Here is a 16618-nt window from a genome sequence, read left to right as displayed (position 1 = left end):
ACCCAATTGAACGTGATTTAAAAGAAGTAAAATAAGGATTTTTCCGTGTGTGAATCTCTATTTTTGAAAAAGGCAACGTAAACGCGGGCAAATCCATGACAAAAAGATGTGCATTTATTTAAACTGAACTTGTGTATAACCTGGAAAAAGTCACATGAGGATATGACATATTCCGGCTAAATTATAATCCATTTATTTTATGTTCATGTGAAAGGAAACGGGCTGTTCCAATCAAAATGATTTGTATTTATATAAATAGGATAAAACAACAACAACATTAACTTGCTGGAAAGCTTCAAAGTGCTTGAAACTGGCTTGAATTTAATATTTAATATGTATGCGTATATATATATTTAATAAGCTAATAATCAGCTAAAGCTAAAGCTCACAGTGTGGATATATATATAGATATATATATAGATATATATAGATATATAGATAGAGAGAGAGACAGTAGCTACTTCAAATCCATATCATGCTTTGGGTTTATTTGCATCCCGACCCATGGGAGGTGTTCCAGATATTATGTGCTCCACTATAAGCGTAGTGTGAGAGAATAAGAATAACATACTGTCTCGTCTGGCAGCGTCTCGTCTCGCTCTTGTGAATAGAAAAGTCCATATGCGTTGATTGTTAGTGTCTGTTATATCGTAAAAAGACTTAAAAAAATATGTTTTATCACAAGGTTGTGCAGCATTTAGCGAGTGTTTTTTTTTTTTTTTACGAGGTTCCCTGAATGCACCTCGAAGCTGCTGTAGTTCCTGCAAACGAGATGACATTTTCAAAGTGTGTGTGTGTTGTTTCCTCTAGTGACCACAAGGTTTTTGTTTTTGCCCTTTTGAGACGGCGTTTGGTCACAGAAGTGGATCTCGTCTCCTAAATATAAAGTTGTTTTTTTTTACCAGGGTTGTTGAATGCATCTCGTTAGCTCAACACACACAGTTGAACCCTGCGTTACTTTCAGTGGCTCTCATGAGCTGGTATTTTAAATTTTCCAAGTATTTGCACGCTGGTTCGAATCCTGACAGGTTATATTTAAGCAAGGTTAAATATCTAATGTATGAACCCGGTGTTCAACATGTTTTTGGCCATTATTTAAAAAAAAAGGGACTTAATTTAACTCGTTCATTCACTAAATTCACCTGCAGCTTGTTTGGATGGTGTTTAAAGAGCACAGTTTAAACGGCTCAATCAATTAAAATAGATCAAATATGATATTATATCAAATACATATTTAAAAATAAAAGAAATAGTGAATGAATGAATGAATAAAGGAAATGTAGTGACACACAATACACAATCCTCTCTGACACACCTAAGTTTAAAACACAATCACTTCTTAATATTTTTAATTTACGCCATTCATTTCTCGTCAACGCCCAAACAGAATTTCCTCCTCTTTATTATCTGATGACTAATTGTTTTTATTGTCTAGTAGCAAAATAAACGTACTTGGTTCTTTTATAGCATTATGGATGCACAGTATTATGATACTCATACTACATGTGACGTCTGGTGACGTGTTGTCCTTCGCTCTGAAATAGTTTTTCCTGAGTGCAGTCGCTGAGTAATTGAAGTCATTAGAGAAAAATGAGTGAATTATTGCTCCTGCGTCTTCTCATAAGAGACTGATTGTGGTTTAGCGTCAGCGATGTCACGCCGTCTTCTCCTCTTGACCTTTTCTCATTAACTTCCTCTCTGCGCTAATTCATATCACTCCATATTTTCCACTTTGCCTGACCTTTACTGTTATTTTCCCTCCGTCTCGATGGCCAGGATCAGACCGTAGAGCTGCAACTAACGATTGTTTTTGTAATCCAGATTAATCTGTTGATTATTTTCTCGATGAATCGGTAGGTCTGTGTTTTAAAAATGTGTTTGTCAAACCTGGAAATGACGATTTTCTTGAATGTTTTGTTTTGTCCACAAACCAAAATAATTCAGTTTTAATGATTTCTTTGTTATGTGGAGCAAAGAAACAAAGAAAATATCCACATTTAAGAAGCTGAAACAGTCAGAAATCTTGTTTTAAAGCTCCCATAGAGTGGTCCTGTTGCACATATATGTTAGTTATGGAGGTCTACTAACATATATTAACTTGTTTTTATGGTCAAAAACCTCCTAGTTGCTGGAAACGAGCCGATAGAAATCTGTCCTTCTTGAAGCTCTTGTCAGCCGCGCTATTTCAGACATAAATCTCTGGATGCACTGCTACTCATTATCAAAACATTGTTTTAACAGTGTTTAAAAATAGCTTCTTCACGACTCCCCGCCTCAGTCCCTTTGACGACCTTTGACCCAGAGTCAGAAGACACTGTCGCTCGTGAAACACCTCCACAACGGACGTTATTCTTCTTCTGCGGTTCAATGTACAAAACCGGACTAGTGCCCGGACTAGTGCCCGGAGCAGGACGATCTGCTGTTCCAGAGAACCGGTGTTTACGTAACTATTAGGGGATTTTCAGAGATCTCGTTGAGCCCGAGATTACAATAAAACACAGCGTTCTCAGCAGTGGCTGAACTGTTTGTTTAGAACCTTCAAGGCTTCATAAACAAGGTAATGACGCAGATACACACTAAAAAACAGCGTTAATTGGAACTTCCGTACTAGTTCCGCTTTAATCATGAAAAAAAACTTCAAACCAATTATCGATTATCAAAATAGTTGGAGATTAATTTAGTAATAGTTTCAGCTCTATCAGACTGCATTATACCGTTTTTGACCAAAAATATGGAATAAGTAAGAATCACAGACGATACTGTACCTGAAACGAGGAAATAACTGAATATATTTCATGTGTTCAAGTCACTCCGCGAGACAAACTGAACCCAAAGCTTTATTGTTATTCTACATCAGTTTGAGTTCATATAGAAAATTATTTATTATCCTTTTATTTAAAGATTTATGCGAAATAAAGGAGAAACACACACACATATATGTATAAAAATGAATAATTAAGTCAGAAAGCGATAATAATCTCTCGGTCTTTCCAGCCGAGAGCGACCGTCTTCCCTCGCTGGACGTCAGAACGCAGACGCTCGCTGCAGAAGCTTTCATAATAATAATAATCCTGTGTTTCACACTCACCGTGTGAATATGGATGCTGCCTTCAAGCGCTTGATGATTTTATAATCGATGCCGCCACGTAAACCATGTTTACTAAACCATGTTTCTGTCTCTCTCTCTCGCTCTGGTTTAGGGTCGCTGCACACGGGAGAACTGCAAATACCTGCACCCGCCGGCTCACCTGAAGACGCAGCTGGAGATCAACGGACGCAACAACCTGATCCAGCAGAAGACGGCGGCGGCCATGTTGGCTCAGCAGATGCAGTTCATGATCCCGGGCACCGCCATGCAGCCTGTGGTGAGTTTGTGAAATCATAAATCTGATCGGGAATCGCTGTCTTGGCACCGGGTGCCGACTTTGTCCGAAAATAAACCCGTGAGCGAGGACACACGGCGACTAAAGCAGATTTTTAGCAGCTTGATAACGTCGCTGTCTGCTTAAGTCTGCAATATTTTAAGAACACAATCATTTTCTCACAGCACACAGGAGCTGTTGATCCTCTTCTGCTGCCATAAGTGAATAATCCCTTTTATGTTTTTTGACTTAAGTGTTTTAAATCTTTCATTCGGATTTACCTCAGTGACACAAAGTGACCACACGAGGCAGCGTGTGACCAGCAGCTCCTGTGTCCCTGTGAGCTAAAATCGCTGATTTTCTCTATGGGGTTTGGTGTGGGAGAGTGAGCGTTTTACAAACTTTAGTTTTCACTCGGAAAAGTCTTTCAGGGGGGCAAGAAAAAGACAAAATATTGTTCTTAAGACAGTGTAGATGAATTATTTTTTTTTGCTTCAATACCTCATACAACCACACGAGGTTTCACGGAGTTAAAGGTGCCATATGTAAGAATGTGGCCAAAAACGGTTACTACATTCAAATTCAAAACACAGAGGTCTTTTAGCTTTCGTTTTCTGACGTAACTGGCAACCTGTGGTTGCTCGGCAGCTGAGACTCGACTGACTGCAATGATTGGTAGACGGCGGTAGGTGGCGCCACATGTCAAAACATGATTTCAAAACATAAACATGATTTGCAGTCTGCAAAATTTTTTTTTTTTAATGCAAATATTTTGTCTGTACTGTTGTTGTTGGTGAGTTCAGTTTGTTATATGAACATTATTCCTGAGTCTCTGTGACACATTAGGAGGATTTTATGATTTATTACATAATGCACCTTTAACCTGACGAGTCAGTGACAGTTCATCGCACAGACTTCATTCACCTCTCGGAACAGGACGACCGTGTTTGTTCACACCGCTGCAGTCGCGCCGCCCTTGAGCAAAGCACAGTGATCCCGAGCTGCTCTCTGGAGGGGTTGTGGGGGGGGGGGGGGTGTTTTGATCTCTGCAGCCAGGCGCGACTGCCAGGTGTGAACATGTTTAACTGCATCAGCGACGCTGAGAAAAAGAACATGCATGCTCAGCGAAATCTTCACCACATAACTCTTATTTCTACCCTTAATTTTCCCCCATAAACCTTTTCACTCTTTTTTCCCTCTCGCCCAATCGTCAACGTTGATCTGCGCACCATTTATTTCTTCTTCTGACTAATCTTTTTTAATTTCTATAGCCTCTCGTCTGCCCTTCACCCTCCACTTCCTGCTTCCATCCATCATTTTAAGTCTTTCCACACTAATACTGTTTCAAAGATCAGATGGAATAAAACACTTTTTTGGGGTGAATTTGACGAATGTTTTCGTCCTCCCCAGCAGACGTTTCCAGTCAGCCAGGGTCTGGGCTCCAGCGCGGGACTCAGCTACGCGCCGTACCTGACCCCCATGTCCCACAGCATGGGCCTGGTGCCCGCCGACATCCTGCCCAGCACGCCCCTCATCGTCCCCGGCAGCCCGCCCGTCTCCGTGAGCGGAGGCTCGTCCTCCAGCCAGAAGCTGCTGCGTACCGACAAGCTGGAGGTGACGCAACCCACTCACAGCTCCCACACTCCTTCTCAATTCTCTTACTTTCCTCGTCTGAAGCTTGAAATGACTTAAAACAAACATAATCTCAACACAAAACTTACCGTTAACGCTTAAGAAGAGTTCCTGCGGGACATTTTTGGCTGTGTTGAATCAATATAGCTGAAATTATCATTCATTTTTGGTCAACTTTATAACTGTCATCTCAGTTTCTTAGATTAGCCCAAAATAGCTAAGCTACGCAAAGACTATTTTTTCCTCAGTGTTGCTGCCAATCATTGACCTGATAATGATAATAACCAAACACTCATTGAATTGTATTTTATTGAAATTATTGTTTATTTTTCAATTAACAAAACAAAAATACAGTGTAGTTGTGTGCTGGCCATGCTGGCCTTTAAAGGGCTTAAACGTCAAAATAATAGTATTAATATTTGATATGTATATTTGTATATATAGCTTTAAAACATTGACTCATTTAAAGTGGAAAGAAATATGAATATATAATGATTTTACAGCTGTTTTTGGAAAAAAATTTGCCACTAGGAACAAATAAGTAAGTTTTTTTTTAAATCTGACACTGTGAAAAATATAACAATGTATCAAAATCGATGTCCTAGGGCCTAATAATAATTATTATAAAATTATCCTTGACATGTATTTTATGGAAATTATTGCAGTTTAAAGTTGTGTATACAAAATGGCCTTTAAAGGGTTAAAATTAAAAAAATATATTATTAATATTTGATATGTTTATATCAGGCTGAAGTAGCTTTAAAAGATTGACTCATTTAAAGTGTGAAAAAATATTAATATATAATGTTTTTACAGCTGTTTTTGGGAAGGTGACATTTTCTGCCACTAGGAGCAAATTAGTAAGTTTTTTATTTAAAGGAACCCTTAAGGCCGTAAATGAAAATACAGCTGATTTGTTCAAAAATATAAACATTTATTTAAAGAATGAAGATGTTATGCTTAGTTTTCTCTGCTTCTCTGTCATCTTTACAGTTTTATGTTCATATTTTTTTTACCTGAAAACACTGTTTCAAAAAGTTAACTTAAAGTTAAATTCTGGCGGCAGAATTAACGACAAAAAAACCTTTTAACCGTTGAATGAACTCATTAAAGTCATTAATGACGTGAATAGATGCATCCTTGAATTAACCTTGGTCTGATGAGGCTTGAAAAACCTGAAAAGTTAATTTGAGTCTATTAAAACCTCGCACTTGTTGAGTCACAGTTTGAAAAGGAAAGGCTGGTAAACCGTGATCATGGTCACTGCACAGAGAGCTACACCCTTGTGTTTTTTTTTACCTCTGAATCATCACGAAACACAAGACCCAGCGTGTGTGTGTGTGATGATATTAATGATAATAATCATAATAATAACAATAATAATGTGAATTTACAGCCGTGCCGTGCACAAACGAGCGCCGAGGTCAACATGTTGTGTTTTGAAGGGGAGTGGTGTTGTGATTGTGAAAGATTGCATATGGAGAGAGGGTTTTTTTTGTGTTGTTTTTTTTCCACTCCTCTTACATTTCATAAATATAAACAATAACCTCCCTAAGACCTGGAGGTGACGCGTAGGTGTGCGCCTCGATGTGTTTTTCTCTGGGAGTGCTATCACTTAGCAACTGAATGAAGTTGGCTCTAATGAAAGAGTCCCTCAGAGACGCTCATGCACTCCCACACACACCGTGTGTGTGTGTGTGCACTGCACATGTGTGTGTGTGTGTGTGTGTGTGTGTGTGTGTGTGTCTAAAGCAGATCCTCCTGTGATTCTGTTCACACACTCACTGCTTCACAATCATTTGGCTTTAAAACACTACATGTGTTTTAAATACACCTTAAGTACAAATTTAGACTCATTTATACAAACAACAGTCGCTTGTGTTTACGTTGAGTTGTTTTATTTCCCTCGTACGATTGAAAACATACCAGAAATCCATGAAATCCATCAATAGGGCAGTTCATTGTTTTGTTGTTGTCCATAAAATGTCAGAAAATGTTAATCGCCGTTTGTTTTGAAATGTCTTGTTTTGTCCAAACACCGAAATTAATCTGTTTTAATGATTTTTGTCCTATACGGAGCAAAATAGTCACATTTAAGAAGCTGAAAAAGCAGCCTGATCTTCGCAGAATGTAATAAAATGTTCTTATTTTAAATTTCTCAACTTTACATGAGCATAAAGACAGGTTAAAGGTCCAGTTTGTACAATTTAGAGTCATATATCAACACAAAAATGCTTAAAATTGTGTGTTGTTACCTTATAATGAGCCCTATAGCACCATATCTGCAAAATGCAACTTCTCCCCTAGATGTCACAAATCAAATCGCAATAATATAAGTAGACTTTTTCCACCAACGACGACGAACAGCTGCAGATTTTTACAGATTTTAAACACTCAAAAAACAAAATACAGTTAAAAAAAACACTTATTTGTTTTGTTGTTGTCCACAAAATGTCGTAAAATGTTAGAATTAAATGTTTTCAAATGTCTCGTTTTGTCCACAAACCAAAATGTATTCGTTTTAATGATTTCTGTCTTAAAAATAGAAAACATTCACATTATAGAAGCTTTTAAAAATGTAGTAATCAATTAATAATCGCAGTTTGATCTTTGCAAAATGTTAAAAAAATGCTATAAACTGTTTGTATCTTTAATTTCTCAACTTAAAGGTCCAGTTTGTACAATTTAGAGTCATTTATCAACAGAAAAATATTTAAAATTGTGTGTTATTTTTACCTTATAATGAGTCCCATAGCCCCATATTTGCAATATGCAATTTCTACTCTAGATGTCACTAAATCCCACGCACTGGCCCGTCACATTTTGAATTTATTACACAACAAAAAGTGAATCGCAATTATCTGTCATAAATAAATAATATAAAAATGAAATATCACTGAAATAGAATTAAAGTGAAGTGGACATTTTTCTTTGAAAACTCAAACATGTGTGTGTTTTCTCTCTCTCTTTCACGCCCGTGTGCGTCTGCGCCTGTGCGTTTGTGACTCTCCGGCGCCCCCCCCCCCCTGCAGGTCTGCCGCGAGTTCCAGCGGGGCAACTGTGCGCGCGGCGAGACGGACTGCCGCTTCGCCCACCCGAGCGACAGCCCCATGATCGACACCAGCGACAACACGGTCACCGTGTGCATGGACTACATCAAGAGCCGCTGCTCCCGCGAGAAGTGCAAGTACTTCCACCCGCCGGCTCACCTGCAGGCCAAGATCAAGGCGGCGCAGCACCAGGCCAACCAGACGGCTGTGGCCGCACAGGCCGCCGCCACGGCTGCAGCCATGGTGAGAGCACCACACACGCGTATAAATCACCCGTTTACTGTTATCGTAGAGCTTTTCAAGTTCAGTCGACGTTGAACCTTCCAGTTCAGATCTTATCTCTTATTATTATAGTGCGTTATACGTGAGTAAACACAGTAAACGAAGGCTCGGCTGCTCCTCCAGCAGTTCGATTTGCTTTATTTGTGTGTCTAAAGACAACGTACGATCCCTAATGACAAAATAGATGATGACTAAATGCAAAACCCGTGCTGTCAAAGTCATCGTTTAGCCTTTTTTTTTTAACGTATGTTCGCACGAGGTCTTGACTCCAGTCTGAGCCACAGATGCTCCAAACATGGCCGCCACCAGGGACGAGACGACAAACAGATTTGATTTGTCTACGCCTCATTAAGTCTGCGATGTCTATATATAAATATATATATATATGTGTGTTTGTCAGCCTTTATTTTGGCTGCAAACGTAGGTTTTTGTTCGCTCTCTCACACCAAACTCCATTCAGAAAATCAGCGATTTTACATCACAGCACACAGCAGCACACAGGAGTTGTTGATCCACTGCTGCCTCCACGAGTAAGTTTAAACATCTTTGTTCTGGTGTACCTCAGTGACACAAAGTGACCACACGAGGCAGCAGTAAACCAGCAGCTCCTGTGTCCCTGTGAGCTAAAATCACTGATTTTCTCCATGGGGTTTGGTGTGGGTTACAAAAACGTCACTTTTGTTGGAAAACAGTGAGATAAAGCGGCGAATATATTCCTAACATACTCAGGTGTAGATTTTAAGAGTCCAGCCTTTTTGTTATGTGGTTCTTTTTGTCCTCTCGTGTCCCTGCTGGCGGCCGTGTTTTCCAGCGAGTTCTGTGGGTGACACTGGGCCGCACTTCAGAAAAACCTGAACTGTCCCTTTAACCGTGACTCACTCGGGAACATAAAATGTGGAGCGCTGCTTTATTATTACTGTAAAAACAAAACACGCCCCCACCTGGCACCTCTCAACAATACACAGGCTTTAGTGACGACGACAACAACAACAACAACAACCTGCCGCCGCTCTCTGACCGCAGTACACGTTTTTTATATTTACAAAATGCCCTTGGTTCACACAGAGACAATGTGCTGCCTCATCCCCCCCCCCCCCACACCACCACCATGCTCTGTATGATAAATGCAGCTCTCTGCAGATCAGTGCAAATTGAATCAGGGATGGATGAGGATGTAACGTCACAGTCTGTGTGGGTGAGGTTTTAGCTGGATAAATAACCAGCAGTGTGTGTGTGTGTGTGGGGGGGGGGGGGGGGTCGGGACAGGCAGGTGGCAGTGCAAACACACACACACACACACACACACACACAGACAGACAGAGACAGCTTTCATCTGTGCCACACCCTCCTTTTTGGCTGCTGCACACACACACACACACACACACACACCTTGTGCTGCATCAGTGTGCTGACGTGTTTCCTCCATGGCATGGTCATGATGCTTTACACGTCACACACAACTCCCTCCCTCCCTCCCTCTCTCTCTCATTGGCTGCTTCCATTGCTGCTTCCCTCTCTCTCTCTCTCTCTCTCTCTCCTCTCTTGTCTTTTTAACCAAGTTAGCCGTGAGCTAACTCGCTGGGTTAGCATCGTCTCAGTGCTCCAGTGTGCAACATTTAGCCAGAAATGGAATCTATCTACGACTCATTATTAAGTGTTTGATAAAGATAAAGATCTTTTGCTTTGAGTAACTTTAGATGAAGAATAATTAAGATGAAGTAATATGTACTCTCTTTAAATTAAGTGAAGTAAAAACAAAGAATTATTTAGTTTGACCTACTTCTTCAAAAACAGTAGGTCCAGGTTTGAGTCGGTATCTTTTGAAGAACCCGTATTCGTTGACGTCATTGGTTCTCAAGATAATAATAATAAAGGTACATTTTATGAAAAAGTACCTTTCTGTCATTCAAGGTCACAATATAAATGCACACGGTTAAAAACAGACGTAAACATTCAGTGCAGACGCGTGAAGTTAAAGCTCCCATAGACCGGAAGTTCCAATTAGCGCTGTTTTTTGTTTTTTAGTGTGTATCTGCGTCATTACCTTGTTTACAAAGCCCTGAAGGATCGAAACAAACAGTTCAGCCACTGCTGAGAACGCTGTGTTTTATTGTAATCTCGGGCTCAGCGAGATCTCTGAAAAAAACCCGGTCCGGTTACGTAAACACCGGTTCTCCTGAAGAGAAGATCCTCGTGGCCAATCACAGCACAGTTCTGTCTTCTGGGTGTGAGATTTCAGTATGAAACGGCGCGGCTGAGGAGAGCTTCAGTGAGGAGAGATTTCTATCGTCTCGTTTACAGCAACTAGGAGGTTTTTGAGCATAAAAGCAAGTTAATGTATGTACGTAGACCTCCATAGCTCACATATATGTGCCATAGGACCACTCTGTGGGAGCTTTAAAATATATATATTCAGTTATTCTGGTAAAAACAACTGCAAAAAGTGCAATTAGATGAAGAAATTGTGCCTTAACAGACAGGAAAGCAGGTGAGGGAAGTCTAAGCAGCCACAGCTTTTTACTGACATGTTTTTGAATTTAATTGAAAATGAACATACAACAAGAACAACAACTAAGTATCGTGATTAAAAAATAAGTAAATAATAAATATGTTTGTATTGAGGCACTTTTCCCATGTTTCAGCACTACTCTACTCCTGGTACCTGATGCTTACACACTGTTTCCTTTAAAGATAGAGGAAACAAGGAATGAAAATGTGCATTTATATATATATATATATATATATTATATAGTATATATATTGTGTATATATATATATAAACGTGGTCAGCACAGTTTTTAACGATTGTCTCACCTCTACAACGTTTCAAGTATACACGGCTGCGTCATCGAGGCTTTAACTCATGTTTCCTCCTGTGTGTGTGTGTGTGTGTGTGTGTGTGTGTGTGTGTGTGTGTGTGTGTGTGTGTGTGTGTGTGTGTGTGTGTGTGTGTGCGTGCGTGTAGGTGTGTGTGTGTTTTCTCCCCCTCCTCTCGTTGCTCCTCCTCTTCTCCACTTTATCAACTTTATGACCCAATTCCCGATTTACCATCCGCGCAGTTACAGGCGGCGCTAAAGGTGAGGGAGGGTTAACCTCGGCGACGGCGACGGCGACTCGTTTAGTCAGCGAACTTCAAAACCAATTCTGGTCCCGGGGGGGGGGGAACTTTTATTGGACCATAAAAAGCTCTGCTGTGTTACTGTATTACTCTATTACTGCTCTGCTGTAAAAAAAACGGCTAATACACTTACCGATAAGTCACTGTTTTTAATTTAAAGTAAATTGGCTGTATTGAAGAGTGCTGCAGATGAGGCTCACACATTACCCAGATTACACTTCTTTATTGTTCACTCTTGTATTTGTTGCATCCCGACGCTGTGACCTCATCTCTCCACATCCTCCATTTTTAACTCACCACACACTCTTTATAGATAAGAGAGAGGCTTTGTGCATGGACTCATCCTCACATTCATCATGTCATCTTTGTGCCCCCCCCCCCCCTCCCCCTCACATCCGTGAGAATAAAACAGAGCTCCACATATTTAAAGACGTCCTTCTCCAACGTCGGTCACTTTGACCTCAGTTCACAGTCAAATTAAATCAAAAACCAATTCATCTGCAACACAAACGACGTGGAAACACGAGATTTGTAAAAGGAAAAAAAGGATGCGATGGTTAAACTGCTCCGTGTCAGCGTCGTCTGTTTCTTAGCGCTTAAAGGGATAGTTCGGAATTTTGGACATGAGACCTATTTTCCGACTCCACTGCCGGTGTGATGGAGACGTCTGGAGACGGTTTTCAAGAAATTTCATTCAGTTCTTCTAGTTGCCGAGTTCGCTGGTGCTATGGCTAGCATAGCGCAAGTCAATGGTACCTGCTAGCATGGCATTAAAAACACTCATACCGACTCCACAGTGCACCCGAGGCAAATCGATTGTAACGGCAGACTATCGATGTACATATCTGTGTTGATAGAATGTTTGAAATAAAACCAACCTTGCAATTTGAAGGATTTATGTCTCAGCAGCAGCAGCAGCAGCGCGTCATACTTCCTGTTAGGCTATGGCAGCGGCGGACTGATTCCGTTACAATCGATTTGCCTCGGGTGCACTGTGGAGTCGGTATGAGTGTTTTTAATGCCATGCTAACTTGTATCATTGACTTGCGCTAGCCATAGCATCAGCGAACTCGGCAACTAGAAGAACGGAATGAAATTTCTTGAAAACGTCTCCAGACGTCTCCATCACACCGGCTGAGTTGGAAAATAGCTCTTATGTCCAAAATTCCCAACTATCCCTTTAAAGGTTATTTTATGATGAATTTATGGTTCAAAAATAAGCATTTAAGATTAGAAACATGACTAAGAGAGTCCAAATTGTGACCGTACCTAATAATCTGACCACATAACTGTGTCCAGATGTTGCTGCCAGGTGTAAACGTTGTTCTGTGTCGTACATTACCATATTGTTTATATCTATTGACTACTAAAAAAAATGCTTTTCCCAGTCGTAAACAAACAAACAAAGTTAATCATGTAGATGCTTTTGTTGCTTTTGTACTAATTCAAAAAAAAGAGAAAAAAGAAAGAAAATTCGTAGCAAATGTTTCTTCAAAGTAAAAGAGAACAAAAAGAAGTTTTTTGTTTCTGTGCATGCCTATTGTTTTGTATGTGGTATACTTGCATTCAGATTATTTTTGTTTTTGTTTTTTTTCCTTCTCACCTACCCACAATGCAATGCTGTCCCCCATGACGCACCTCTGCTTGCTGTTACCTGTATGTTAATACGCTTGACTCCCATTGGCCCACTGCCATCATGTGCTCGCTGCCTGCTAATTAAAGACTCAGTCGACTGCCAAAGCAATGAAGCGACCCCTCGAGGCAACTGTAGACCTGGTACTTTGACCTTTCACCTTTTGCTTTGCATGTAGCTTCTTTAATTGTTACTGTAGCCACTCACAAAAAAAAGGAAATGATTTACTCTTTTGTTGTTGTTGTTGTTTTTTCATGTAACATAGAATATTTATTTAATTTGATGGTTGTAATGTAGTGAATGAAGTAGATGAAGTAATGTTAAGCACTTTTCTTTAACGTGCCGTTGTTGTTGTTGCCGTGCTATGATTTAAGTTTCTCATTGTCTTTGTGCTAGTAGTTTACTGCAACTTTCCATGTGTTTCTGTGCTGTGTAAAGCTTTACCCACGTTATTCAGTGTGTGTTTTCTCCTCTTTCTCTGTGTGTGTGTGTGTGTGTGTGTGTGTGTGTGTGTGTGTGTGTGCAGGCGTTTCCCCACGGCGTCCTCCAGCCGCTACCAAAGAGACCGGCACTGGAGAAGAGCAACGGAGCCAGCTCCCTGTTCAACCCCACTGTTCTGCACTACCAGCAGGCGCTGGCCAACGCACAGCTGCAGCAGCCTGCTTTCTTTCCCACAGGTGAGACACACACACACACACATTCTTGTACTTGCCACATACTGAGGACCAGCATTTTTCACTTTATAAATCAAAACAATTACAAATATCTACTTCATGAATGACATCTACAAATAACTACTGGTTGCAGTACCATAAAATGTCTGCAGGTGGAGCCTCAGAGCAAAAAGGGCTGGAAAACTTTTTCAATGTTTTTTTATTTTTTGTAATTTTTGGTCCAAAATTTAACAAAAACGTCATACTATACTATGTCGTCCAAAATGGGAAAAAAAACCGTCATGCTATATTATGTTATGCTACTAAAAAAAATTTTGGTCAAAAATTTGGAAAAAAAATGTTGGTCCAAAATTTGAAAAAAAATAAATTTTGGTCCAGAATTTGAAAAAAAAAATTGGTCCAAAATTTGAAAAAAAAAATGTTGGTCCAAATTTTGAAAAAAAAATTTGGTCCAAATTTTGAAAAAAAAAATTTGGTCCAAAATTTGAAAAAAAAAATTTGGTCCAAAATTTGAAAAAAAAATTTGGTCCAAAATTTAAAAAAAAAATTTGGTCCAAAATTTGAAAAAAATAAATTGGTTCAAAATTTCACAAAAAAAGTCATACTATATTACGTCGTCCAAAATGTAACCTTTTTTTTTTACGAATTGATTATAGCATGTTATAGCAAACTAAGGAAGTGATTTCAATGAAAACAAAGTCAGGACCGGCCAAAATGTCCTCACTCCGTAAAAATGACCTCACTTTGTTGGATAAAAACCCTCACTGGTCCTCAGTATGCCGCAAGTACAAGAACACACACACACACACACACACACACACACACACACACACACACACACACACACACACACACACACACACAGTTAAACCTTTAATTATTAATTATCACACACACACATCTCTTCCATCTGTTTTCCTTTTCAAAAAGGAGATAATAATAAACGTTTTAAACATCTCTCCATATCTGTGACTATTTAAAATTTAAAATTTGATCCAAAATCTTATGTCTACTTGTGATAAAAGACAAAAAAATGGAACAAAAAAATATTGAAGAGAATTGAGGTCACATGTGGATATTAATTGGAACGAAATAAAAAAACAGAATTCTGACTCTTTTTTGTTTCTAACGTGGCACTAATTCTCCTACGTACAAATCATGTCACCAAAGATCACATTACTTTGAAATTAAAAAGAAAAATCTAAAGATATTTGACCTGGAGTGACCTGGTGGCACTTGGACTTTATGTCAACCATGGAAAACACACACACAGTTAACACACACTAAACCCTTTAATTATCACCCTAAAATATGTCCATAATGGAACAAAAAATATGGAAGAGGTGTAAGGCCACATATGGATATTTATTGGAAAACAAAATAAAGAGCCAGAATTCTGACTCAAATCTAAGAATTCTGACTCTTTTTGTGATTTTTTTGTTTCTAACGTGGCATTAATTCTCCTCCGTACAAAAACATGTTACTAAACATCAAATTATTTTGAAATTAAAAGCAAAAATCTATAGAAATTTGACCTGGAGTGACCTGGCACTTGAAAATAAACACACACAGTTAACCCTTTAATTATCACACACACACACATCTCTTCCATCTGTTTTCCTTTTCAAAGACTTTGATGAGAACACGTCAAGATGATTGTGATTATCAACCAAAATAAACGTTTTAAACCTTTCTCCATATCTGCGATCATTTAAAATCTTCATTTTGATCGAAAATCTTGCTTCTACTTGTGATAAAAGACACTGTGTTAACAAAAGAAAAGAAAATATGGAAGAGGATTAAGGTCACATGTGGATATTTATTGGAAAATTAAATTAAAAAAGCCAGAATTCTGACTTAAATCTTAGAATTCTGACTCTTTTTGTTAGTGTTTTATTTCTAAAAACAAGTTCAGACATGGACATAATTCTCTAGTTACTAAAGATGAAATTATTTTAAAATTAAAGAAGAATCTATCAAATTTGAGGTCCTGGAGTTACAGGAACGCTGGAGCTCCCCCTGGTGGCATGACGTGAAATATAAACAATATTTCTCTGTTCAGTATTATAATCTTGATGATGGAAAGGAAACGGAAACGAGATCTGCAGCGATGAATCGCTTGATTTTTAATGATTATAACAAGATATCGTCTGTTTCCTTTGCTTCATGTAACAAAGATGTCATTAAAAACTGAAGAATCTTTAGTTAGACATCTGAGAACGTCATCATTTTACTCGATTCATGGTGAAAATCATCGTTAGATTAGATAATTATGAAATGAATCAACTCTAATATAAACCATAATCCACTCACTGAGTGCATTCATATCACACACTGACTCAGACCAGACCATAATAAACTCTCTGACTGTGTCTGAGGGAAGAATCCAATAAAGACAAAACTCTTTAAGCCTTTAAAGGAAAAATAATGGCTTTTTTTTTTGTTTGTTTTACTACGACGAGCAAAGACGAACCTCTTCAGTTTTGGATTTAATCCGTCCTGGCAAGAATAAAATAATAATCTCATTTATCAAAAGCACTTTTCCAATTCTCCCAGAGTGAATGAATTCAGGGCCTCGTCGTCGTTTTCCTCTTCACTTCTTTGAGCCTCAAGCTAAAAAAAACTCAAATCTACTCCAAACTCACAGTTTCCCTCTGTGTGTGTGTGTGTGTGTTCTTGTACTTGCGGCATACTGAGGACCAGTGAGGGTTTTTTAACCAACAAAGTGAGGACACTTTTACAAAGTGAGGACATTTTGGCCGGTTCTCACTTTGTCTTCATTGAAATCACTTCCTTAGGTTGTAAACATGCTATATAGTCTGTTTTTAACCCGTTTTCCCGCCCCCGGTGTTTCATACAAGTTTTTG

At 39.1% G+C, this 16618-nt stretch overlaps 1 protein-coding gene across 4 annotated transcripts in view; it reads left to right on the top strand.

The window, feature by feature from the left end:
- LOC310943466 (muscleblind-like protein 2a) overlaps positions 1–16618 on the top strand; it is a 72285-nt gene that overhangs the window by 41715 nt on the left and 13952 nt on the right. For 3 of the 4 annotated variants that reach the window (XM_083909040.1, XM_083909037.1, XM_083909039.1), the window contains exons 3-6: positions 3201–3365; positions 4773–4976; positions 8027–8287; positions 13604–13754. In XM_083909040.1, the coding sequence (XP_083765166.1) occupies positions 3201–3365; positions 4773–4976; positions 8027–8287; positions 13604–13754 (781 nt within the window). The remainder of the gene's footprint in view (positions 1–3200; positions 3366–4772; positions 4977–8026; positions 8288–13603; positions 13755–16618) is intronic. The other variant, XM_083909038.1, reaches the window with a different exon arrangement.

Source organism: Microchirus variegatus (assembly GCF_963457635.1).
Source record: "Microchirus variegatus genome assembly, chromosome: 22".
NCBI classification, from domain to species: domain Eukaryota; kingdom Metazoa; phylum Chordata; class Actinopteri; order Pleuronectiformes; family Soleidae; genus Microchirus; species Microchirus variegatus.
The sequence above is the reverse complement of the archived record's forward strand: the minus strand, read 5'-3'. Positions and strand labels throughout refer to the sequence as shown.